The following is a 27,881-nucleotide window of genomic DNA, read 5'->3' as shown; positions in this document are numbered from 1 at the left end:
TGTCTCCAATCTAATGCATGTTTATGGTAAATCAGTGTCATCTGTATCCTCTCTCACTCAGTAATCAAGTAGTTCACCTGGTACTTGCATCAGTACTTCCTGCTGGGTCTCAGTTTTCAGGAGATTTAGAGTCAAAGAACCTGAGTTCAAAACCTAGTTTTGCCATTTGCTACCTCTATTATTTTGGAAAAGTCACAGACCTTAAAAGAAAAAAAAATCTTTTGTGCAAAAACCTGAACGGATGTGCTATGTAGATAATAGGGAAAAACTAGAAAACACTTTAGCATCCATTTGGACAGATAATTTAGCTTTCTATAGACCTCATAGAGTGTAGTGTTACCATTAAGGATGATATATGTGAAGAACATGTAGAAATATGAAAAAAAATTCATTGAAAATTGAGAAAGTAAAACTATGATAACTGTACATGCTGATTACAACTATATAAAATGTGCATATACACATGTGCATATTATTTAATAATAAGGACTAAAAAAGTAATTATTACTGAAATACCATTGATAGCTATATCTTTGAATGTGATATGATTGATTAAATACTAAAGAAAAGTTTTTTTAATTGTTAGAAAAATGTAAATCCATAAACTATAGGGGGCAGTCACATCACATCAATACTCAAACTGAGTTAGATTACAACCTCTATACAGCTCAGCAGAGAAATCTTCAAAAGTTTTGTGAGGCTCCTACAGCACATGGTCATACAGCTAATAATATCTCAGGTCTTTCCAATTCCAAGTCCAGTACTTCTTTCTTCCATACAATGCTATCTCTCTAGTCACTGTCAGTAAATTTAAAAAAAAGCACCTCAGGAGTCATCAATGCTCACCTAAAACAATCCAGCTTTATTGTTTTCTTATGTAACTCATTGTTTTAATCTTTTATTATCCAAAACCATGGGTTCTATTTTACAAGACAAAAATAACATTGGGTCTGATCAACAGTTTCTGAAGGAAATACATCTTTAAAGAGTTTGTTAAAAAATTATTCCCCATACAAGTACAGACAAGAATTCATTCAGGAAATACCATCTGCATATGAGACTTTTAAGAAAAACAAAACAGGAGAGTGATGACTCAGTTGGAACATTAGAGCATGGCCTCATCTGGTTTTCATTAAAGAAAACCACAAAAGATAGAAAGTGCTATCTGCCATTGTTCCTTCATTATCATATCATAGCTTACTAAAAATACTTTCTTATAGAATAAAATTAATGGTCTCTTAAAATTTCAATATCATCCTTAACTCCTCACTCTCACTCACCCCCATATGCAATCAGTTGCCAAATCTCATCTCTAACCTCTCTCATATACATTCCCTCCTCTCTCCTCACACTGTGACCACCCTAATTTATACCCTCCATGAGTCTTTTTTGGATTATCACAAGTCTTTTCCCACAACAATTCATCTCCCACACAGCTACCAAAGTGATTTTCCTAAAGGTCTTTATGATGTCACCACGCTACTCAGTAAACTCCATTGGCTCCTTCTGGGATCAGATGTAAAGTCCTTGGTTTGGCATTTAAATTTCTTCACAACTGCACCCCCCAACCCCCACAACCCACCCCCACCCCAGTCCCCAACCCCCAAGTCTTCTTATACATTTTTGCTCTCTGGAAACTCTGAAATCTAGCCATGCTGTTCCAAACAAACACTATTTCATCTTCTATTCCAATTTTTCATCTCCTATGCCTGTCCATGCCTTTGCAATGACTGTCCCTCATACCTAGAATATATTCCCTGTTCACGTCTGCTTCTTGGAATTCCTTTAATTAATTTAAATTAATACTTGGCTCAAATTCTACCTTCTACAGGAAGTCTTTTCTGATCCCCCAACTTCTGGTGTCCTCCTCTCACAATTATCATGTATTTATTTTGTATGCATGTGTACTTATATGTTTATGTATAAAATTTTATAAGCATATAAATCTTATATAAGTGTATATGTACACACTTATTGTATGTGTATGTGCCTATATCTACATCTACATCTATATCTATATAACTTCATGTAAATAAGTAGTCTGGAATTGAATAGGGTATAAAACAAAAATATCCTTATTCCTTCTGGTCAATCGAAAGTGCTGACTCACACTTGGGCATGTTAGGGATGAGGAGACCACCCCCCCCCCAGCTGTTCTGTCTATGACTGAGCATTGATGAGACTCAGGGATTTGAAATGATGAAGCAATCCCCTTATTGACCACTGATGATGCAATAGGCCAAATATCATCCACTAGAATCTCTAAGGAATCCTTTTTCTCTATTGATTCTATGATTTAATTTGGGGCGGGGGGGGGGGGGGGGACAGGGCAATTACAGTTAAATGACTTGCCCAGGGTCACACAGCTAGTAAGTATCAAGTGTTTAAGGCCACATTTGAACTCAGGTCCTCTTGAATCCAGAGCCAGTGCTTTATCCACTGCGCCACCTAGCTGCCCTATATGGATTCTATGTTGGACAACATCCACATATAGGAAGTATATAACCCTCTATTTTATGTCTCATTGGATATTACATATTGAGGGAAGATAGGTGACACAGTGGATAGAGTGCAGCACCTGGAGTCAAGACCTGAGTTAAAATCTGGCCTTAGACACTTGCTAGCTGGGTGACCCTAGGCAAGTCACTTAACCCTGTTTGCCTCAGTTTCCTCATCTGTAAAATGAGCTGGACAAGGAAATGGCAAACCACTCCAGTATATTCGCAAAGAAAATCCCAAATTGGGTCATGAAGGTCAGACACAATTGAAAAACAATTGAACTGAACTAAAACATTGATATTTGTATTCTCTATATTTTAGTTGATTGACTTCAAAGATGTAATCTGTATAAAATATCATTTGCAAAAGCCTACTTCTCTTTTTCTCGAATTTTCATCAAAAATGTCCTTAATACATATATAAATTGTTTTTCTCAAGGCTGTGAAGAGATGAGAAAGTAGTCATATTCATTAATAATAGCAATAACCAGCATTTTGATAATTTTTTAAGGTTTGCAAAGCACTTAATAAATAGCAGTTCATTCAGATTCTCGCAATAACCCTGGAAGATAGGTGCTATTCTTATCCTCACTTTGCAGATGAGGAAACTGAGGCAAACAAAGAATAAATCATTTGCCAGAGTCACACAACTAGTAAATGTGATGCCAGATTTGAACTCAGGTCTTCCTTTCTCCAAGGCTCTATCCTAGCTGAAGTCTTCTTAATTCCCTCTTCTCGTCCCATCCCTTTACAATGCCAAATTTACATGTTAAGTAATAAGCAAATAATATGATTTTCCCTGTCTGGAGTCATAGAATGTCATGGATAGAAATTACCTTAAATCTTATCTAGTCCAGCTCCCAAGATTTACAAATAAAGAAGACAAGGCCCAAAGAATTCCCTTAGTTCTGGTCCCAGGTACACATGATGAGCACGTAACAGAACTAGACCCAGACTTTAGGTCTCCTGTTTCCCAGTCCAGTGATCTTTCCTGTACATGTCAGATTTCTCATAAGGATACTTCAGATTTGCATAAATTTATTTAAAAGCTATAAATTGCTATGTCCATATAAGATAGTAAACCAACTGGTTGAGTACTGGAAAGGTCAAGAAAACAAGACCTGTGGTCAAATGCCACCTCTGACACTTACTAGCTATGCAATCTAGAAAGGATAATAAGTCACTTAATCTCTCAGAGCCTTACTCAACTCTCTAAAACCCTAAATTATATATTGCAATGTGCTTTGGTGGAAAGCATTTCCACACCCAGGAAATCACAGATTAACAGCTCAAAATAATAGAAGGGATGCTACAAGGCCACCTATCATCATTAAATAAACTATGAGGATAATAACTAACTTCTGCATAAATTCAGAAGAAGGTGAGCACTTCAGGATGCTGTGGTCAAATAAGGTTCTAAGAAGATGAGCCTTAATCAGGGCCTTGAAGGAAGGATGGGGAGGGTTTGGTAAAGTGGAGTTAGAGGACAGTATAGCCAGTATGAGCAAAATGGGAAAACATCTGCATGCATGTGTGTGTGTGTGTGTGTGTGTGTGTGTGTGTGTGTGTGTGTGTGTGTGTGTGTGTAGGGGAGTGGGGATTCCAGAGTGAATAAGCCTGGCAGAAACTAAGAGATTTGATTTGAGTAATCAATAAGAAACAGAAGTTGGGAGAGTTGGGTGGGGTGTGAAGGGGGGGGCAGGGTAGAGAATAAGAGGGCCTTAAATCCAAGGCTAAAAAAGTTTGCACTAAGGGGCAACTAGGTGGCGCAATGGATAAAGCACCGGCCCTGGATTCAGGAGTGCCTGAGTTCAAATCCGGCCTCAGACACTTGACACTAACTAACTGTGTGACCCTGGGCAAGTCACTTAACCCCCGTTGCCCCACCAAAAAAAAAAAAAGTTTGCACTATATCCTATCAGCACTAGGAAATAATTGGGGGGTTTTGAATAGGAAAAGAAATCAAAGTGGTATTTTAATGCCTTTCAGAATGCATTATGCCCAGTAGACCCTTAATAAATGTTTTTGTTTATTTTTTGTCTGCTCGTTTTTACACAGCACAAATATCTCAGCAATGCAAAGATTTCAAAAATGCGAATGGAGTTCACTTTAAATTTTCTGCACCTAACACATTTTTTCTTTTTTTTTTTTTTTTTTTAGTGAGGCAATTGGGGTTAAGTGACTTGCCCAGGGTCACACAGCTAGTAAGTGTTAAGTGTCTGAGGCCAGATTTGAACTCAGGTACTCCTGACTCAAGGGCCGGTGCTTTATCCACTGTGCCACCTAGCCGCCCCCATAACACATTTTTTCAACAAATCCTCCCCACAATAGCAATACTAGCCAATTAATGCAATGGATTGAAATACTGGGGTGTTTTTTAGTAGCAAGATAATTCAGGGTATTTTTACCATTCTTCCTGGACAGGGTGGCTCAGCACTCAGTTTTCATTCAGAGCAATACCAGCTGAACTGAAATAAATTATATCGAAATAAATGTAAATAAGAGTTGGTTAAAATGAATTTAATTGATCTGGAGGCAACAAGCCAACAGCATTAGGGGGAAAGAAACATGATGGGACTGTAAGGAAGTTATTGCAGTGGTCGTGAGGAGCAAACGTTCATCCCTGAAACCTCAGCAGGGGTTCCCTGGAGTTAAGGACCACGGCATGTCCTTCTGTTCTCAAAAACCAATGCCAGACAAATCAAAGATCTTTACCTTTCCCCTTTTCTGTCCTTCATTTGTCACAGGCTCTATAATGATTCATACAGGAAGCTGAGGGAAACATGGCAGAGACAGATAAAAGAGTTAACTATGCATCCTCAAACAGGTGTGTGGGAGCGGATTCACACCATGCTTACTCATGCACCTTAGCTGGAACTTGGGCTGGCAGCAGAGAAGGGGGGTGATGGTGAGGGTCCCATGAATTGAAAGGTCACTGCCACATCCCTAACACTTAGCACCATGCCTGGCACATAATAGGTGCTTCATAAATGTTTATTGATTGACTGATTGACTGATTGACTGATGGATTGATGGATTAAACTGAAGATCACACAAACAGCATGAGAAACTGCACCAAAATTCATCAAACCCAAAGAAAATGCCAATTGTTTGAGGGTATTTCCGCTGCTTGAGTAAGTTCTTGTCAGTGCAGTTAAACCACAACACCTGTGCTGGGGTCGACCAGGACAGAGTACTCAAGTCTCAGAGGTTGCCTATGTTCTCTCTCACCATCATTCCATAATGTCAAAATGCACTATCCTGGATGCAGACCAAATTCACAGACTATGCAGAGTTGGAAGAGGGCCTTCAGGGCCATCTAGATCAATTCATACTTGAATAAAAATCCTGTCTACAGCATACCTTCTTACATATTACTCTATGCTCTGGGGCAGAGAGTTCCCACACCCAGGAAATCATAATAGCCCAAGGTAATAGAAGGGATCTCATAAAGCTTACCTCTATCCAGGGATGTGCTAAGCCATATAGGGCCCAGTGTTAAATTGTTGCTGTTGTTATTAAGTCATTTCAGTCACGTCTGACTCTTTGTGACCCCATTTGGGGTTTTCTTGGCCTCAGCCATATTGGAGTGGTTTGCCATTGGCTTCTCCAGCTCATTTTACAGATGAGGACACTGAGGCAAACAGGGTTGAGTGATTTGTCTGGGGGTCACACCACTAGTGAGTGTTTGAGGCCAGATTTGAACTCATGGAGATGAGTCTTCCTCATTCCAAATCCAGTGCTCTGAAATCCACTGCACCACCTAGCTGCCCATTAAATTTTTAGCATGCACATTTACGCCTTAGAAATCAAGAAACAAATCTGGGCTTGATCTATTATTTCGTTGATTGTCTAGACTTAAGAAAATGTAAATAATTTATATTAAACTTAAAAATGTGTATACATATATCCCTCTCTTCTGGTTATTCCAGCACACCCCAGGTGTGCAATAGAAGGCTCAAGGAATGAAGTCATCGCCAGATGGGAGGCCTAGTGACCAGAGGGTAATAACAATAAAAATAATAACTTCCATTTACATAGCTCTTTAAGGTTTACAAAGTGCTTTACATCCACTGTCTCAGTAGAGCCTCACAACATCCCTGTCTTTTCTTCCAATATGGAAGGCCAACCAAATTATTCTTGTTGTTGTTTTGGCACAGTGGATAGAGCACTGACCCTGAAGTTGGGAGGACCTGATTTCAAATCTCACCTCAGACCCTTACTAGCTAGGTGACTCTGGGCAAGTCACTTAACCACAATTTCCTTAAACATCTGGAGCCATCTCTGGTCATCCTGATATGTGTCTTGCCACTGGACCCAGATGTCTCTGGAAGTGAGAGAGAGGTTGGTGACCTTGCACAGCCCTTCCTGACTTAAATCCAATTCAGTGCACGTTATGACATCTCCTTCCTACAGCATGGCCCTCTTCAGAAAGAAGGATAAACAACAACCCTAAAGGCCTTTGGTAAGAGAGATCTATTGTCTCCTAAAACAGCCTGTTTCTCTTTTAGATAACTCCAATTGTTAGGAAGTTTTTCCTTACACCAAGGTCTTAGTGGGCTTCCCCTCACTGTAGGTCTTTAAGCAAAAACTGGATGACCTTTTATCAGGTACTTTACAAAAGAGATTATTATCCAACTTGTGCCTAAATGGTGACAGAAATCCCTTCCAACTCAGAGTCTGTGATTCTGTGAAGACTAAATTTGCCTCTTGAAAAAAGGATTCTAACCCTTCTTTTATTGAACAACCATCCAATACTTGAAGACTCTGGTCATGAACCACTAACCCTCCCCTCCCTTTACATCTTTTTTCCTCCAGGATGAATATCCCCAATCCCTTCAACTAGTTCTTATAGGGCAGATTGTCAAAGCACTTTATCATCTTTGCTGCCCTCTTCCGGACACTGAGCTTAGAGGCTTTAGCTGAAGAGGCCTGAACCAATGACTATAATGAATTAAACTCACTTCTTGCACTTTCATAGAAGATATTTTTTTCCTAAGTGCAATCCTAAACTATTTTATTGCAAAGTTGTCGTTTCATTTGTACAAATTTAATTTTAAATGTTTTATTCATAACTGGCTGTTTCCTAGGGGTCCCAGGAAGTAACACTGCCTGTGTTGCTTTTTTTCCTATGTAATAAAAATGGGAAACGGGGCAGCTAGATGGCACAGTGGAGAGAGCACCAGCCATGGATTCAGGAGGACCTGAGTTCAAATCTGGCCTCAGACACTTAATACTTACTAGCTGTGTGACCCTGGGCAAGTCACTTAACCCCAATTGCCTCACCAAAAAAAAAAAATTTAATGGGACAGAGCTTGGACCTGTGATTTCATTAGTATAGGGAGCTTCTAGGTGCAAGATAAGCTCCCGCTTACCAGTGAAGACTGTCACCTTCCCAGAAATTTATAGTCTTAGAGACTTCCTGATGCAGTAGTGTCAAATTAAAATAGAAACTTACCATAAGAAGCCACATATTCATTTAGAAAATTGTGCCACCTTGCCTCTCCCATAACAAAATGTTATTTTCCACTTTAGTAATTATACAAATCCCTGATTTCATCAACATGGTTATTCTTTCCAGTTATACAGATTTCAATCCCTCCACCCCTTCTCATTCTATGTAATTCTTATACATGTTTTTCCACAAATCCTTCATTGGGGTATTTCCACCCAATACAGTGGAAGCCTTTATCTATTTCTCTAATTATCTCTGGGATGCCAACATGGCACCAAGGCTATCCACGTATTGGCTTTCATTCTTGCTACCAACTGGCCTGCCCACCTCCATTTCTGGTATAACAACAACAAAAATAACATTTATGTAGCTAGCACCTACTATGTACCAGACATTGTACAAAAAGCTTTACAAATACTATCTCATTTAATCCTTGCAACAACCATAGAAGGTAGGTGTTATTTTGATTTTCAGTTTACAATTGAGGAAACTGAGGCAAACCGACATTGAGCGACTTGTCCAAGGTCATACAACTAGTAAGTGTCTGAGGCTGAATTTAAAGTCAAGTCTTCCTGATTCCAGTCCTCAATGATGAAATTTATACCACTTTTCAGATGCAAGCCCTGCACTGATAATATGCTGCAACCTGTTTACGTCTACTTACATATGTAACTAGGTGGGGGTTTTTTCTTCATTACTTGTTGGGTTACTTCTAAATGTCATTCTTTTAAAGTCATGGTGTTCTGTGAGGCTCAGCAGCATAGTATCACCAGAAGAATATTAGTGTTAGAAGAGATGAGAGCTTTTGTGGTTGCAAACAGCTTGGTATCCTTAGGAGAAAGTGCCACATAATTTCCCAAATGTGATCCAGCCTAATTTCTGCCTAGTACTACAACTACTGACAAGTTTTACCATTTAGCAGAGCAAAAACTCTCTAATTTCAGCAACATCACACTGTCTACAAATTTATCCACATAGAAGTTCAAGAAGTAAATAATTCAAATATTTGTTAAGTATTCAGGGTTTCATAACTGGTTTTTGTTTTGCAGGGCAATGAGGGTTAAGTGACTTGCCCAGGGTCACACAGCTAGTAAGTGTCAAGTGTCTGAGGCCAGACCTGAACTCGTGTCCTCCTGAATCCAGGGCCGGTGCTTTATACACTGCAACCACCTAGCTGCTCCCCTATTTTGGTTATTGGCAAGGCAATAGGGATTAAGTGATTTGCCCCGGGTCACATAGCTAATAAGTGTCAAGTGTCTGAGTTCAGATTTGAACTCAGGACCTCCTGACTCTAGGGCCAGTGCACCACCTAGGTGCCCTTACTTCATAATTATTAAATGCAAATTTGCTTGAGTGTTGGGGATTTTCCAAGTACTGTAAATGTTTAAATGCTATGAAAAGTAAGTAAATAAATGAAACTACCTATTATAAGTTCTTCAAAGAAGAGAAAATACAAACAAATGTTGAGAAGGCAAATAATTCAGACTTTCATCCATTCAACAAACATTTATTAAGTACATTCTGTGCGCAGATCCCTGCTCCAAGTGTTGAAAAATAGAAAAATATAAACAAAGTGTGTTTGCTGCCCTCAAGGAGCTTACAGTCTGGCCAAAAAGATGCACCTGGGACTGATGGAAGAACAAGAATATAAGCTGCTATCCTGAACCACTTAACCCTTTATTGGAGACTTCTCAAAGTCCCACCATCACCAGGATCTGCTCCAAGTCTTCAGAGTATCTCATTTCAAAGTGGTACTTCCCAAATGGTTCTCTCAGTCTGCCTCTATGCACCCACAATAGTGGCCATCACCATTCCCTTTTCAATGAAAAGAAGTTTTAAAAATAGTAACAATGATTGGAAATTAATAAACCGTGACCAACATATTTCAATACCTGAAAAGACCAAATGAATGTCAATATATCCATAGCTACTACTCAAGTAGTTCCTGTATTGGTAGGGATGCATGTGAAAGGACACAACTCTTCAGAGTTCATGGTAAGAGCGTTTATGAAGGTACTTAAATAGGAGGTCCCTTTTCTAGTTTTTGCTTGGCTAACATGAATGTTAACATATACCACTAGTATGTCAGAATGCTGTTTCATAAAAACATATGGTCATATAGTCCAACCCCATCATTTTATAGATGAGAAAACTGAGAATGAAGTGACTTGTCCATATTCACACAGTTTGTTAACAGCCAAACCAAGACCAGAGCCTAAATCTTCCAATCTTCAATGCAACAAACCTTCCACGATACCAGGATATCTCTGTAAGAGTCTTATTCCTCAAGGTATTTCTGCCTTCAGCTAGTCCCAGGCAAATAGAGCACAGGTTATCTATTTTTGGTTCTCTTGTGTCCTTTTCTTTTTTTTTTTTTTCAGGGCAATGGGGCTTAAGTGACTTGCCCAAGGTCACACAGCTAGTAAGTGTCAAGTGTCTGAGGCCGGATTTGAACTCAGGAACTCCTGAATCCAGGGCCGGTGCTTTATCCACTGCGCCACCTAGCCACCCCTCTTGTGTCCTTTTCTAAGAATAAAGTCCTGCTCTCTGGCTGCTCCTGTGTTCAGCTGATCTGTGTTTCAGCCAGAGTCCTTTATAAAGTCTCTTGGAGCCATGAATGGAAGAGCTCCTCTGGATACATTACCCGAACGATTGTATCACAGGATTCGATCTCTTCCTTTTTACAGTTTATTAGCTTCTGAGGGGAATCTGTTATTTTCTGGAAGGGAAAATTTTTTAAAGTGAACATTCATTTGCATTAAGGAATTTTCTTACAGGATAAACCCCCAACTGTGTCATTAGCTATAGGTAACTCTCTAGCAGGGAGAGGCCTTAATTGGGGGTCCCCCCCAAGAGGTCTTGATCTACTAATCAATCTTCATGACTTCCCTGGTCAATCTTTAAACTGCTTCCTGCCATTGTGTTTCCTTTCCCAAGTGACTTCAGTGACTTGGACTGTCACAATCCCACCCCTCCCTCCTTCAGCCCCACATCGGCAATTATAAAACTGAGAAAAACAAAACTAGACCCATGTGAAATCTGTATCCTAGGGATCATCTAGTCCAATCCCCTTGTTTTACATGTAAAGAAATTGAAACCCAGAAATGGGAAGTGACTTGTCCAAGGTCATATCTCTAGGAAGTACTCAAGATTGGGATTGAGCCTAGGGCTTTGTAACCTTAAGGCCAGAACTATTTCTACTATAGCACAACTATTTCCCCATCCTAGGAGGTCCTTTTCTTCCCAATTAGGAAAAAATTGGAGAAACCTGGACTAGATCATCCCAAATCTAAACTGTATCAATAATTTCAACATTCTCCCAAACTTTTAACCAGAAATAACTTTATAAATCAACTGACTTGAATTTCTTCTCTCTAGATAGCCCACATCCATTCCTCTGTGGACATGATTATGAAGAATCAAGAGTTAATTGTATTGCATGACTGTACATGTATAATATATATCAAATTGCTTGCCTTCTCAGTGAGAGGGAGAGGAAGAAGGAGGGAGAGATTTTGGAACTCAAATTTTAAAAAAATGAATGTTAAAAGTTGTTTTCACATGTAACTGGAAAAAAAATAAAATATTTTTAAAGAGTTAATTGCACATTTATTTTAAAAGACCCACTTTTCAGAACAAACATACAAATACAATCCCTGTTGTCTTTCATTATTTATTATTGGAGGTAGGTAGGTGGTACAATGGATAGAGTAGTAGGTCTGGAGTCAGGAACACCTGAGTTCAAATCCAACTCTGATACTTATTAGGTATGGAACCCTGGGCAAATCATTTAACTTCTGTTTGCTTCAGTTTCCTCAATTGGAAAATGAAGATGATAATAATAGCACCCACCTCCCAGTATTGTGTAAGGAGCAAATGAAATAATATTTGTTAAGTGGTGAGTACAGTACCTGACCCATAGTAACTACTTAACAAATACTTGTTACTTTTGTCCCCCCAATTCTTCTTCTAGGCCCTGAAATGGGTCAAAAATCAAATATTCCCTATGACTATAAAGTTAAACCATTGTTTTCTGCACACATTGGTGTTATCCAATTGATACCTGGAGTCTCAATAACACTGCAGCTACTCAGATCAGGAACCATCTGGCTCTGCTTAAGTTGAAGTGACAGTCAATTGGAATTAGATGTTGATAAAGAGTGCTCAGCACTGATTCACTCAAAATCAGTGACTCAATTAGTCAATAAACATTTACTAAGCACTTACTATGTACCAGGTACTATGCTAAGCAAAAGGGATACAAAGAAAGGCAAAAGACAACCTCTGCCCTCCAGAACTTCACGGTCTAATGGAAGACACCACATGCAAACAGCTATGTACAAATAAGATAGAGACAGGGTAAAATGGAGATGAACTCAGAGGGTGGGCAATAGCATTAAGAGGGAATTGATAGGGGCAGCTAGATGGCGCAGTGGATAGAGCACCGGCCCTGGAGTCAGGAGTACCTGAGTTCAAATCCGGCCTCAGACACTTAATACTTACTAGCTGTGTGACCCTGGCCAAGTCACTTAACCCCAATTGCCTCACTAAAAAACAAACAAAACAAAAAAAAAAGAGGGAATTGATGGGGGGGCGGCTAGGTGGCACAGTGGATAAAGCACCAGCCCTGGATTCAGGAGGACCTGAGTTCAAATCCAGACTCAGACATTTAACACTTACTAGCTGTGTGACCCTGGGCAAGTCACTTCACCCTCATTGCTCTGCTAAACAGATAGATAGATAGATGAATGAATAAATAAATAAATAATGCATAAATAGATAAGTAAGCAAGTAAATAAATAAATAGAGGGAATTGGGAAAATCTTGCAGAAGGTAGGCTTTTAGCCTGAACCTGAAGAAAGTCAGTGAAGTCAAGAGATGGAGATCTTGCATCAGCAAGAAGGTCAATGTCACTGAATAGCAGGTTACATGGAGAAGGGGGAGAAGGGTAGGTAAGGAATAAGAAGCCTGGAAAGGAGAAGGGAGGGAAGAGCAGGGGGACCTCAGAAAATGGCCAGTTCAACCTCCATTTTACAAGTGAGGAAACTGAGGTCTAGAAAGATAAAGAAAAATCCCTAGGTAGTAAGTGGAAGAGCTGGGAATCAAACTCAAGCCCTTTACCTCCCAGGCTAGGACCCTTTCTGCTACACTCCACATGCTCTTACTCCTGCTAGTCAATGTAGTACAATGGAAAGAACACTCAGGCAAGTCTCTGTACCTTCCAAGACCTCAGTTTCTTCAATTGTAAAATGAAGGGTTTAGACTAGATGTTCCCAAAGCTTCTTTCCAACTCCAACAATCTTAGCCTAAATCAAAATTTCAGCTCCCTGGAAGCTACCTAGAGACTTGAATTATTTCTCTCTGATTACTTCATATCCTAGTGAGAGAATGAAAGAAACAAAAAAGGAGCTTCTTTATGAACCAGAATCTTCCATTCATCCAACCTTCAAGTAATTTGCAATCATTCAAACAAAGCAAGGCAAGAGGGAATAACTTGGGGCCCACAGGCTCACCACCCACCATCAAAAAGGAGAAAACCACCACCAATAACCAAATAATTCTTCTCTATGTGAACAAAAAGAAAAATAAGAAATAGTACCACAGCACCATGCTATTATCTAGTATCAAATAACACAGAGTCCCACAAACATCTTTTTTCCCCTCCTATCTATGCAGAGGCAGGATGATGGTCAAAATGTACCCATGTGTCCCAAGCGTATGTTCCAAATGAAACCTAGTCCCTGCCCCACTGAAAAGAAAAAAATAACTAAATACCAGTGTGTCTGGAAGGACAACAACAGGACAGCAGGAGTACCGCAACAACTGGCTCATTTTCCAGATGAATAGAGGCAGACCCACTAGAAACAGGATAAAACCAGCAGAGGAGAACAGGACAAGAGCCAGCAGAGGGGTTTCATCTAGAAACAAAGAAACAAAAGACAGATTTATCAGAGCTCACAGAAGACATTTCTTGTTCCCAGCCTGGAACATTTCACAATTTAAGCAGCAACAGTAGCAACTAAGACTGCTGGAGAAGGCTAATTTTATTCATGGGTAGGGCAGACAATTATCTATGGAGTATAAATTGAGATGTCACCATGCCTGAAATTCTGCCAATCAAGTCATTCCTTTGACTTAAAGTATAGTTTACAGAGGGCAGCTAGGGAGTGCAGTGGATAAAGCTCTTGGGCCTGAAGTCAGGAAGATGAGTCTTCCAGAGTTCAAATCTGGTCTCAGACACTTATTAACCATGTTTGCCTCAGTTTCCTCATCTGTCAAGTGAGCTAGAGAAGAAAATGGCAAACCACTGCAGTATCTTTGCCAAGAAAATCCCAAAAGGGGTCATGAAGATTCAGATACAACTGAACAAGTTTACAGAAAGTCTTATTAAAATGCAAAAAAAAAATGTTAAAGGAGAGGAATAACATAAGCTACTGAAGATCATTAATACTTGCAAGTGGGTTAGTTTTTAATTTTAACAGAAAGCCTGATAAAATGATAACACAGGATAGAACTCCATTAGAAGGGAAGGCAGAGGTGTTGGGTGCTGCCAGCAAGGATAGATTTAAATGGCAAGACAGCGTAGGTGTTCTGGGTATCCAGGGAAGCAGAATAAGGTATACCCCTTTATTGTAGGTCTTCAAAAATGGGGTAACATGTAGCAGGGAATTAAAGAATGGGTTGGGGAGGGCAGCTAGGTGGTGCAGAGGATAAAGCACCAACCCTGAATTCAGGATGAGCTGAGTTCAACTCTGGCCTCAGACACTTGACACTTACTAGCTGTGACCCTGGGCAAGTCACTTAACCCTCATTGCCCCACCAAAAAAAAAAAAAAAAAGAATGGGTTGGACAAAATGGTTCCTTCTAACTCTCAAATTCTGTGAAAGGTACTAGATTGTTAAATCATTGATTCACATTTTAGAAAAAAAATTCTGAGTTCTTCAGCAAAAGAGGAAAAAAAGATCTCTATGAACTTTGCAAATCAACACAATGCAAAAAATACAAATGATCTCAAATCCTTGAGCTCTTTTCTGTTACTATAAGTAACTAACTTTATGTAACCTGGGGCCTGTCGTTTCCCTTTCAGGAACTCAATTTCCTCATATAGAAAATGAGGTGGCTGGATGAGATGAACAAGTCCTAAGATAATAAATTTAGAGCTGGGAGCTCTAAGTGGTGTGCTGGAGCTAACTCCAATGAACTCTTAAGAGCCAGTAATTAGATTTTTATGCTAGCATTTATACCTCAGAAATTGTTTTATTGATTATCTAGATAGACCTGAGAAAGTATTGGAGAAAATATTAATAATGCAAATTAAATGTAAAAATATGTTGAGTATACTTTTTTTGAGAGCCAGTTGTTAAACATTTACCAGCACAATCCTGGCTGGAAGGGACAATAAACACCATTTAGTTCAGTCCCCTCGTTTTACTGATGAAGAATCTGGGCCCTTACATTTGTCCAAAATCCCACAGGCACCTAATTGGCAGAGGTAGGATTCAAACCCAGGTGCTCTGATTCCAATTCCAGAATGCATTCTGTTGAGCCACATGGCCTCTGATCCTTGCAGCTCTGAAATTTTGATAAATAAACCATCATGCAAAGTGTCACCACGCAGCTAAATACACCCAATCACTCTTTCCACTAACTGGCATTTGTCCAAAAGTTTGGCCAATAAAACTAGTGACATCTACTTCCTTAAATGTCATAGAACTCTCTAGGATCTCATTGAGATGAAATTGCCAGAGAGATCCTTTCAAATAATGACCACCCAAATAGTAAATATAAGACCTGGTTTTTAATTGGGTCACCATGCAAAGACTAAACCAGACAAGCATGAAGCCAGACTACAGAGCCAGCTACAGAGAGTAGCAATGGCCAGCTGCTTAGTGCTGCCTCATTCTGAAAGTTCCACCCAATGATTTGGCATAATGGAAAAGTTATTCAGTCTTCCCTGGTTTTCCTAAATGAAAGTGTTCTTCTCCTCCTCAGAGTTTCCTAGGACACTTTGGCAAAATCTCTCCTTTACCCTTATCACAACCTACCTTGAAAAATTGTCATAGCTTTCCTATTAGAATGTCAGTTCTTTGAGGGCAAGAACTGCTTCATTTTTTAATCTTCATATCCCTACCACCTAACACAGTGACTTGTACATTGTTGGCACCTTAGAAATGGTGAATTTGAATTTGATCAGCAAAATTAGTCGGACCTTGGGTGTAGAAGAAGAAATATAAACATGGCTAGATTATTTCTAAGCACACATCCAAAAAAGATAATCAGTCATCCCAGACACTTGTCTGGGTGACATTTTTTACCTTGTGCTCTGATACATTCCCCCTGGTTGAAGGCACTGCTTCTCTCGATAACTTCCACAATGGTCTGGGCTTTCACACAGTACTCAGCTCCAGCCTCCATAGTCTCCAGATGTACTAGATTGCCACCTTCCCTCACAATCTTGTAAAGTTCCTTTTAGAAATTCATAATGGATATAGTTATACTCTGATAATGATGGATAGAAGAAATGGCTTCATTTCTATCCCAGGACTATTGGGAAAAAGAAAAGATTTTATTGACTTGCTTTCGAACGAGCTACTGAATAACATTTTAACTCTATCAGAGAGTGGGTTTAGCCAAGAGACTTCTTTTTATTGGTGATAGAGCCACAAGGAGACATTTGTGCACCCTAGTCAATGAACTTCCGTGTGTATTTTTTTTTGTGGGACAATGAGGGCTAAGTGACTTGCCCAGGGTCTGTGTCAAGTGTCTGAGGTTCAAATCTGTTTAAACTCAGGTCCTCCTGAATCCAGGGCTGCTGCTTTATCCACTACACCACCTAGCTGCCCCATTCCATGTGTATTTTAATGGAAAGTATTAGGCTTGAAATCAGAACACCTGCATTCAAGTGCTGGCTCTATTGTTACCAGAGCTACGTGAGCTGAGTCACTCACATTGACTCAGGTGGTGAGCTCTAGTTTCCTAATCTGGAAAAACTAGAGGTTGGACCAGATAATTTACCAGGTGTCTAATTACCTCTAATATTCTGATTTTAACCACAATAATGGAAATAAAAACAAACTTTGAAAGACTTAAGAATTCTGATCAATGTAATGACCACCTACAATTTTAGAGTAGCAATGAAGCATGGGACCAACATCTTGCTTCAAGGTGCAGAGAGAGGCATAGAGTTTTGGACATGGACAGTGTGGGAATTTGTTTTTCTTGAATATATATATATATATAAGTTATAGGCTGTTCATTTCTTTTTCCCGATGGGAGAGAAGAAGAGAGAATAACCAGGGATAGGGTTCTAAAACAATGAAAAGAGAAGAAAGATAGAGCCAGAAGGAATCACCAACAAATAGGACAGCTTTGAAAGTTACATAATGAAATTATTATAATATACTTTGAAGGAAAATAAAACTGTACATTATATAAATTCACAGTTTCATGTCCATATTTTATATATTACACATTTAAAAAGTGTCCCTCGGGGCAGCTGGGTGGTGCAGTGGATAGAACACCAGCCCTGGAGTCAGGAGTACCTGAGTTCAAATCCAGCCTCAGACACTTAACACTTATTGGCTGTGTGACCCTGGGCAAGTCACTTAACCCCAATTGCCTCACTAAAAAAAAAATAATAATAATAATAATAAAAAGTGTCCCTCATTGTTCTCTCCCCACCTCCCCTCCTGCCAGTTGTGCCCTAGGCAGTTGTCTACTTTGCATACTCCTAGTCTCAGCTCAGATAACTACCAGTAGAAAAGATTCTGATGAAAAGTTGCTGATTGAAATCAACAAAAACTTCTTACATGGCTCTGGTGCATGTTATCGAAGAGAACTAAGTATCCTAAGTAGATAGGGTGCTGGACCTGGAGTCAGGAAGACCTGAGTTCAAATCTGACCTCGGGCATTTACTACCTCTGTGATTCTGGACAAGTCGATTAAACTCTGTGTGCCTCAGTTTTCTCATTTATAAATATATAATATAAATATAACAGCACCTACCTCACAGGATTGTTCTGAGGAGCAAATGAGACAGTATTTGTAAAGTGCTTAGCACAGTGCCTGGCACAAAGTAGGCCTTTAATAAATGTTTTCTTTTCCCATCCCCTTCGTTCCTCCTTAAGATTGTAAGTTCCTTGAGAGTAGGGACTGTCTTTTGCCTCTTTCTGTATACCCACACCTTAGGACAGTACCTGACACATAGTAGGCATTTAATAAGTGCTTATTGAAAAGTAGTTCACGTGAAAAGAGAACCAAGAGAAGGAAGGTGATTGAGAAGGTGCTAGATTTCAAGATGAAAGGGACCCTAGAGGCCATCTCATTTTACAGAGAAGCTAAGATGTTCTATCTACTACATTAGGCTGAGGAAGAAAGAGTTATGGGACTTCCCATCCAGGAAGAGCTCCATTCCAAAGAAATGCAGAATGCTTACACATACTCTCATCACATATTTCCTGCAACATGTAATTCACATCACCAATACCCTCATGGGGATCTGACCAATACTATATTACCCATTCTTGTGCCAGATTGTAACAGTGAGTACTCCAGACGGGTACCTTTCATCGATCTGGGTTTTTGCTTCATTTTAGGGGTCCACCCCCACTTCAGGGGCTTCTCCTGGCCTGATATACTGGTTCTTCCAGTCAGTGCCTGACCTTCCCAAGTCAGAACCTGCCCCAACACATGCATTTAGGATTTGCCTCAAGTCCTAAATGTTACTTGTCTGTAACCCAATTTTAGCACTTCAGTGGAGAGCCAAGTTGCAATGACAAGCTTCTCTCCCTTCGGTGTCTTAATTATCATAATAAGATCTGCCTGCTCCTTTGCCCCAGCATACGCCCTATACCAATTTTCAACTGTGGGTGTAGATGCCCCACTTCCAGGTGCATGTTAGTAGATTGAGGTATTTATGAGCCAATTTCAATGAGATGAAAAAGATTAGGAAGTGTTTTGCCATGTACACAACTTGTTAGGGCATAGTCGAGGCAAAGTAAAATTAATGAATAGTAAGAAACTAGATCAAGGAATAGTAGGGTTCAACAGCAGCTGGTGCTTAAGGATGAGGCAGTGTCATCCCTCCCCTCTCCACAACCCCTAGCCAAGAGATTTGTGCTGTCTCTTCTGACCTAAAATGGATTAATGGTAAGGCTAGACCACTCCAGTAGCAAATGCTACACCTCAATTCCACAAATAATCATTTCATTCATGGTTGTTTTGGGTGTTTGGTTTTTTTTTTGGGGGGGGGATTGTAAGGCATGCTGCCAGCTAGGTAAAGGGAGCTTCCCCAAAATATACCTCACAGAAGGGGTCGGTTTAAGGTCCTGACAAACTAAGCAGTAGAGTATACCAAGTACTGTGTCAGAACGCACCAGTAATATCTGCCTTAAATATATGGTAGGCCTCAAATATTAATTCCGCTAGCCAATGACTAACCCCTCCAGAAGCCCTTCACATAGTAATGGATTTCAGTACTTTCAGTACAGAGGTGTATTTGGGCTCCAAACCCCCATACCCTTTTTTTTTTTTTTTTTAAGTGACTTGCCCAGAGTCACACAGCTAGTAAGTGTCAAGTGTCTGAGGCCGGATTTGAACTCAGGTACTCCTGAATCCAGGGCCGATGCTTTATCCACTGCGCCACCTAGCTGCCCCCCATACCCTTTTGTCTTGAGCTTAGCATCTCCCTTTTTTCATTTTGAATGATTTGAGATTTTATCAATTTGGTCTTTTCCTCTACATCTTACCATCCTACACAAACTCTGCCCATGTTTTATTATGAATGCGCCATAAGAGCTACTCGGCATACTGAAGGCCTGGTTTAGAGTTTCTTATTTGTTATTATTATTGCTACTGGGTTGTGGGTTTTTTTCCATACCAGAAGAGTACTACTGTACCTTGTGAGGTCATCTATCAGACTCTGACTTATCATGTTGCATTAGCACCATGCCCTAGCCCATTGCAAGTGATGATGATGGTAGTGGTGGTGATGGTAACAATAATAGTATTTATACAGTACTTTGAGGTTTGTTTGCAAAGCACTTTACAAATATTGTGCCATTTTATCCTCAAAACAATTCTGAGAGGTAAGTGGTATTATTAAGACAACCAATTAGCACAGTGGATACAGCACTGAGCTGAAGTTAGGAAGACTCATCTTCTTGAGTTCAAATCTGACCTCAGATGTGTGACATTCAGCCTGGGCAAGTCAGTTAACCCTGTTTGCCTCAGTTTCCTTATCCATAAAGTGAGCTGGAGAAGGAAATGGCAAACCACTGCTGCATCTTTGCCAAAAAAAATAATCTAAATGGGGTCATAAAGTGTTGCACATGACTAAACAACAATTATTATCCCCATTTTACAGATGAGGAAACTGAAGTAAACAGAGGAGGTTAAGTGACTTACCCCAGGTCACAAAGTTAATAAGTGTCTGAGGCCCTATCTTGAAGTTAGATCTGCATGATTCCACAGACTTCTAGGACTAGTCCAGAAGACTATCAACTATGCTGCTGAGCTGTATGAATGAGGTAAAGCTCTTGTTCCAGGCCTGTTCCACTCAGAACAGGACCGATTTCACAACATATTGATAGAATCAGAGAATGTCAATGTGAGAAGGGCAAAGGTTTTTCTCAGGTCAAATATAGGAAGTCTTACCTGAGAATTGGGGCTATTCTTCCAGTAAGTAACATTGAATTCAAAATATGGCCCCATGTCCTCAAATTCCACTATTAAATGATAGCCATCCTTGCTAATTTTCATTCTGGGAGAGGTGAGGACAGCTGTGAGAAAGATAAAACAAAAAGTCACTGATAGTTTCCCCCTCCTACAGGAACAATCTAAGTTCTTTAGAAGGGTGGGAGAAAAAGAACACATCCAGACAGGTTTAATTTCCAGGGAAGTATCAGCATACAATGTTCTTAGTAGCAATAGTAAGGTTACATACATAGAGCATGTGCCTGGGAGAAGTGTCTTCATTCCTCTTGTATCTTAACAAGATTAGCTCTTTGGTAAGGTATGAACTCACAGAATCCAGTGTAGACCCCTTGGCTCTTTAATATTATATTAATAATGACTGGTTGATTGATTGATTGATAGCAAATAACTGTGTTATATATACTTTGTTTGGCCTGAATACCCATCTTTATTATGAGTGTGCTTCTCCCTCTCTGTCTCTCTGTCTCTGTCTCTCTCTGTCTCTGTCTCTCTGTCTCTCTGTCTCTCTCTCTCTCTCTCTCAAATTGGGGGGAAAGGGAGAGGAGGAGAGGAGAGAAAACAAATGCTTGTTATTTGAAAAAAAGTTAAGGGAGAGCAGAAACAGATGGAGAGAATCAGAGCTGGTAGAGATGCAAAGAAGACAGAAACTACTTTTAGAGATGATGGCCAAGTTGCCTGTAGGGAAAGCCTGCACATGTTTGAGACCCTAGGGATAGTAATGAGAAGGCAACAATGCAGTAGTAGCCATTAGCAGAAGCAGATCAGCAGAGAAATTCCCAAACCCATTGGAGCACTTCCAGGGCAACAGAGGCATTCCTAGATCAAGCTGGCTAGACATCACAGGGGCAAGAGCCAAGTTGCACCCAGGGACAGAACTGCCATGAAGAGTCAACCTAGACTTTGCCTTTTACAGATCTTAGGAGTTATAGAGACTAGGCAAGTCCATATTGACTGCAAGTCTCTATCAACCCCAAGAAACCATAAGGAAGGTACCATGGGGAGGTGGAAGCCTACCAAAAGGGAAAAGAGGTTGGCTAGACAGTTTACAGACTTGGGTATGAATACTCAATAGTCTTTATCCTAAATACTTCTATTTACCTTTGCGTTTTTTAAAAGTCCATTTATCTTCTCTCAGAGGGAAGGCATTTTTAATGACTAATGTGGAATTTTTGTTTTGTTTTGTTTTGTTTTTGCTAAGAGATATTAAAACACTCCCCCAGGTCCACAAAAAAGATTTAGTCCAGCTTCCTTGGGTTGCCTCTTAACTTCTCCTTAGTTCTTCTTTCCAGACTGAATAGCCTACATTCTTATAATACTTCAAGGTAATTCATTAATTTTGTATCTGTTGCCCAGTTCAGATCACTGCGGCTGGCTCACCTTCTGGAAATCTCCACTCCCGTTCTCCCCTGCTCCCCCATCCCTCTCTAGTTGAGAAAGAGGTGGGGGGCGGGGAAGCCCCCAGCAAAAGTTTGGAAATAATATTAGTTGCAGAGGGTTTTAGTCTACAGTGGAGGTCTCATTTCTTAGGGGTTTCCTCTCTCTGAAAAACTTTTTTAAAAAAACTTTAAAATGTAAATAGATTGGGGGCAGCTAGGTGGTTCAGTGGATAGAGTACCAGCCCTGGATTCAGGAGTACCTGAGTTCAAATCCGGCCTCAGACACTTAATACTTACTAGCTGTGTGACCCTGGGCAAGTCACTTAACCCCAATTGCCTCACTAAAAAAAAAAAATGTAAATAGATTTCATAAGATCCTTCAAGCTTTCAGCCAACCTATTGATTGCCAAGCCTAGATGTTGATCCCTAAATTGAATTTAGCAATCAAATATACAAGATTTTCCTTTTCTCTCACTCACATTTTCAAAAACAAAAACCCAAGAAGCTATTATCTTCTTTCTGACCTTTGAATTTAAAAAAAGAAAAGAATTTGTAGGCAAAAGTTTAAATGTAAAAGTAATTTTAGCAAATAATCTTATTCCTTATTGTTCTGAGTAATAAAACTGTAGGGAGAGAGGAGAGCAGAGTATATTCATGGAGAAACAACTGAGACACTATTCCAGCTCTTTCTCCAAGAAGTCAGGAGTCAGTCACTCTGCTGGATTCTCTTAAATTTAGCTGCAAACAGTGGTACACCAGTACATATTTAACAATGGCTTTCTAGGGGGAAAATATGTACAAGGACACATTTTTAAGTGTGATGTGGATTATTAACATTTTCTCCATCACTTTCTTAAGCCTAGGCAATCAACCAAACAATAAAAAATGATTTGTAGGATTTGCTGATTTCTGAAGGTGGCAAATGAAAAATTCGACAATCGAGAGCAACCTATTAGATCAGCCTCCAGCCCACGCTAGGGAGAGGAAAAGGCTCCAGCTGCTAAGGGACTTCAATATGCCAACCATTAGCTGCTACTAACTCTATAATTACTAAGCTCTCTCCCTCTCTGCCAACTCTCCTTCTTCTCTCTCTCTCTCTCTCTCTCCCTCTCCAGAGAACTTTTTCAAACACCTATTATACTGTAAGGTCTGCAGTCCAGTCCAAATCTCTGTCTCTGTCTCTCCATCCCACTCTCTCTGTCTCCATCTCTGCAACTGGGGTTAAGTAACTTGCCTAGGGTCACACAATTATTAAGTGTCTGAGGCTGGATTTGAACTCAGGTCCTCCTGACTCCAGAGCCAGTTCTCCATCTCTATCTAACCAACTGCCCCCAGTCCAGATTCTCTTGATAAGAGTCCTCTCTTCTCAACTGAAAGAAGTATATCTTCCCAGGTCTTTAACCACTTAAACTCTGTAGGAGTCAGGCTGTCCAACTTTGTCAGAAGAGCTATATATCTATTATCTCATTTCAGTCAATTGACAAGGATTTATTAATCACCTAGTACTTGCCGGGCACTGTGCTAAGCTCTGAGAATACAAAAAGGAGGCCAAAGAGAGTCCCTGCCCTCAAGGAGCTTACAATCATGGTCAGCAGGATAACTCATTTTTGAGGATGAGGAAACTGAAGCCTAGTGAAGTCACGATTTTCCCAGGTCACTCAGCCAGTAAGTGGAAAAACTGGACTGTAATCCAGGCCTCAGAACTTCAATTCCAATATTCTTCTACTCTATCACACTGCTTCATAGGATCCCTGGCTCCCCGCATTTCCAAAAGGATGAAGAAGATGTTAGTAACTGCAGAAGTGGCTTCAAAAGGTCCAACCATTCTGGAGAGCAATTTGAAACTATGGCCTAAGGGCTATGGAACTGTGCATACCCTTTGATCCAGCAATACCACCGCTAGGTTTATATCCCAGAGACATCCCCCCAAAAGAGAAAAAGACCTATTTGTACAAAAATATTTCTAGCAGCTCTTTTTGTGGAGGCTAAGAACTGGAAATCAAAGGAATGCCCATCTTTGAGAAATGATTAAACAAACTGTGGTACATGATGGTGATGAAATATTATTGTTCTATAAGAAATGACAGGATGATATCAGAAAGGCCTGGAAGGACTTGTATGAACTGATGTATAGTGAAGTGAGCAGAACCAGAGAATGTTGTACACAGAGACAGCAATATTATTGGATGAAGAACTCTTAATGACCTAACTATTCTCAGCAGTACAATGATCCAAGACAATCCCAAAGGACTGTTGATGAAGCATACTGTCCAGCTCCAAACAATGAACTAATATTGATGGAACACAGACTGAAGCAGACTATTTTTCACTTTCATTTTTTTCTTTTATTCAAGTTTTCTTGTACAAAATGACTAATATGGTCATGTTTTACATAATCATACATGTATAACCCATATCTGATTGCTTACTACTTCAGGGAGGGAGGAGGGGAAGGAGGGATAAAAATTGGAACTCAGTTATAAATAAAAATGTATATTACTTTTTTTTAAAAAAAGAAGTGGCTTCAGAAGTTATATATTATGAGAAAGGGTGAGAGGAATACAGTTGAATGAATGAATTTATGAATGAATGAACAAACTTACCATGTGCCACACACTGTGCTAACCATGGAGGATCCAAATCCAAAGTATAAAAATAAGCTCCTAAGCTCAAGAGGCTTAGATTTTAATAGGAGACAACCCTAACAAGGGAGTAGTGGTGAGGGAAAGGTACTTTAGTTTAGAATGCTGCAGAGATAGTGAGAGGAACCATAAGGGAGAAGAGCAGCTTTTCCAGTAGCAATGGCATCATTAATTTCATTAAGGTTCCAGAGCCAGAAGACAAGAGCAAGGGGCCAAAGGAAGCCATTGAGAATACCAAGGAGATGGGGCAGCTAGGTGGCACAGTGGATAGAGCACTGGCCCTGGATTCAGAAGGACCTGAGTTCAAATTCGGGCTCAGACACTTGACACTTACTAGCTGTGTGACCCTGGGCAAATCACTTAACCCCAATTGCCTCACCAAAAAAAAAAAAAAATGTAATGGGACAGAGCTTGGACCTGTGAATGAATGAAAATAATTTACTTACTTGAGTTGCGATTGAAAAGCTCCTTCAGGGTGCTCCAGGCTGAACTCTGATTGCCGAATGTTGCCTTGACTCGAAAGTTATAAGCCACGGTGGCCGTGATGTCATCTGTAACATTGCACTCTGGGGTGCTAATGGAAGAACACCAACTGCTGGGGATCCAGGAGTTAGCATAAAATCTTTCATATTCTCTGAGTAAAAAATAGAAAAGCATGCAGTAAGATTTGTAAATAAGACACAACATATTAGCTGAGTTCTGGGGGTGGGAGGGAATCTTCAGCACCCACCATTTTCACTAATCTATACATTTTCATGAAACCTGCCTTTCTCAGTCCTCCCAGAGGCATTTAATGTCTTTTCCCTTTTCTGATTACTTTCCATCTGCTCTTGGTGTGGATTTTATTTTTGGAGGGGAAATGAGGGTTAAGTGACTTGCCCAGAGTCACACAGCTAGTAAGTGTCAAATGCCTTAGGTCGGATTTGAACTCAGGTCCTCCTAAATCCTGGTACTTTATCCACTGTGCCACCTAGTTACCCCCTCTATCTACTCTTTAGATATCTTACCACAGTACCTGGTACATAATGGGTGCTGGGTAAATATTAGTTATTATCATAATTATCATTACTAATTATTATCTTGTTTATTGCATGTTGGCTCTCACATTATACAATGAGCTCCTTAATGGAGAAGACTGTTGTGCCTTTGAATCCCGAGCACTTAGCACAGTGTTTCCACATTGTAGGCATTTAATAAAGGTTTGTTGATTGACTGAAATGTCCATGATTGACCGGGGGCATTCCCTCTCCTTTTTAGCCATTTCTACTTACTTCTTTGATACCATATCAACATACTATATGTAATATATATTTATATACATACATACATACATATAAATATAAATAAATATATATGTTTGTGTGTGCGCATACGCATATATGTGTGTATGTATGGCCCAGTGAATAGAATGCTGGGCCTGGAGTCAGGAAGACCTGAGTTCAAATTCAACCTCAGACACTTACTAGCTGTGTGACCCTGGGCAAGTCACTTAACTTTGTTTGCCTCAGTTTCCTCATCTGTAAAATGATCTGGAGAAGGAAATGACAAAGCACTCCAGTATGTTTGCCAAGAAAACCCCAAATGAGGTCATGAAGAGTTGGACTCAATTGAAAAATGACTAAACAACAAATACCAAGAATATTCACAAATCAGCCAATCACTAATTGAGTGCCTCCTACACACCTAGAACTCCCCCAAAGGCATAAATTGCAGCAAAAAGCTAAACAAACCAGATAAGATTTATCTCTCTTTCTTATCAGGCTCCCCAGGTGCCTTGTTTTCAGCCAATGTGCCTAAACTAAATCTAAAAACTCCTATTTACACAGAGTAGATTTATCATCCCTTCCCTCTTTCAGCTGATGTCATTCTGGCTTTGCTTAAAAGCTACAGGCCTAAGATTGCCCATACTGAGCCAAGAGTATAGAATGAGGCAGACTGCAAATACCATAGAATCATGGATCTAAAAACCTTGAGGGACTTTGTTGTCATTGTTCTTGTTCAATCATGTCCAACTCTTCATGACCCTGTTGGGGTTTTCTTGGCAAAGATACTGGAATGCTTTGCCATTTCTTTCTCCAGCTCATTTTGCAGATGAGGAAACTGAGGCAAACTGGGTTAAGTGACTTTCCCAGGATCACACAGTTAGTAAGTCTTGAGACTGGATTTGAACTCAGGTCTTCCTGACTCGAGGCCCAGCACTCTATCCACTGTGCTAACCTAGTGCCCTAGGCACTTCAGAAGCCATCTAATCTAGCCCCTCATTTTACCACTGAGGAAACTAAGACCCCATATAATGAAGTAACTTGCACAAGTAGTGAGTTAAAGAGGCAAAATTAAAACCTACATCTTCTAAATATAAATTCAGTGGTTTGTGTCTTTTTTCCCCATTATGTCAAGGTGCTTCCAAAACTCCAGGAGAGTCTGTGGGCTAGGCATTGTTGCAAGGGACTAAGTGGAGACAAGATATCATCTAAGTGATTACTAAGGGAAAACAATTGTTCTTAAAGAAAAAAAAACCTTACCCCTGGTACTCAACAGAATAATTTACTGTTTCTCCAGGGACAGTCACTGGACTCCAAGTCAATATGTGCTTCATGTTAGTAGAATGTACAGAAAGATCCAGAGGGGCTGGCAGAATGACAGCTTCATCTAGGATTGGCAGACAGACAGACAGAGAAGTGATTAGAGCACTGGATTTCATGTCAGATGATCTGAATTCAGATCCTGCCTTTGTTCCTTGCTACCTATATGACTTTAGGTGAGCCTCTCTTAGCCTCAGTTTCCATATGTGTAAAATGAGAGGGCTGAATTAGACCTTCTCAAAGACCCCTTGAGGCTCTACATACTATGATTACTAGGATTTAAGGAAACATCAAGGATTCAATGTCTAAACATAGAGTTGTGCACTCTCTGGGCCAGAAACAACCTCTAAAGCACATTTAAATCTTCTCCCAGTCTTGTTGTTGTTCAGTAGTGTCTGACTCTTCATGACCACATCTGGGATTTTATTGGCAGAGATACTGGAGTAGTTTGCCATTTCCCTCTCTAGATCATTTTACAGATGAGGAGACTGAGGCAAACAGGGTTAACTGACTTGCCCAGGGTCACAGAGCTAGTAAATATCTGAAGCTGAATTTGAATTCAGGAAGATGAGTCTTCTTGACTTGAGGGCCAACACTCTCTCCAACGCATCAAG

General features: G+C 40.0%; 1 protein-coding gene across 1 annotated transcript in view; it reads right to left on the bottom strand.

Annotated features, from left to right (window-relative positions):
• Positions 1 to 9,473: 9,473 nt before the first annotated feature.
• The window catches only part of IL20RB (interleukin 20 receptor subunit beta), a 30,399-nt gene continuing 11,991 nt past the window's right edge, over positions 9,474 to 27,881 (bottom strand). Inside the window, exons 2-7 of the mRNA XM_043997963.1 lie at positions 27,208 to 27,334; positions 25,132 to 25,319; positions 20,608 to 20,732; positions 16,269 to 16,419; positions 13,729 to 13,871; positions 9,474 to 10,672 (exon numbers count right to left, since the gene is read on the bottom strand). Coding sequence (XP_043853898.1) covers positions 10,547 to 10,672; positions 13,729 to 13,871; positions 16,269 to 16,419; positions 20,608 to 20,732; positions 25,132 to 25,319; positions 27,208 to 27,334 — 860 coding nt within the window. The 3' untranslated portion in view covers positions 9,474 to 10,546. The remainder of the gene's footprint in view (positions 10,673 to 13,728; positions 13,872 to 16,268; positions 16,420 to 20,607; positions 20,733 to 25,131; positions 25,320 to 27,207; positions 27,335 to 27,881) is intronic.

Source organism: Dromiciops gliroides, chromosome 3 (assembly GCF_019393635.1).
Source record: "Dromiciops gliroides isolate mDroGli1 chromosome 3, mDroGli1.pri, whole genome shotgun sequence".
NCBI classification, from domain to species: domain Eukaryota; kingdom Metazoa; phylum Chordata; class Mammalia; order Microbiotheria; family Microbiotheriidae; genus Dromiciops; species Dromiciops gliroides.
This window is presented reverse-complemented; position numbering and strand designations above follow the sequence as displayed.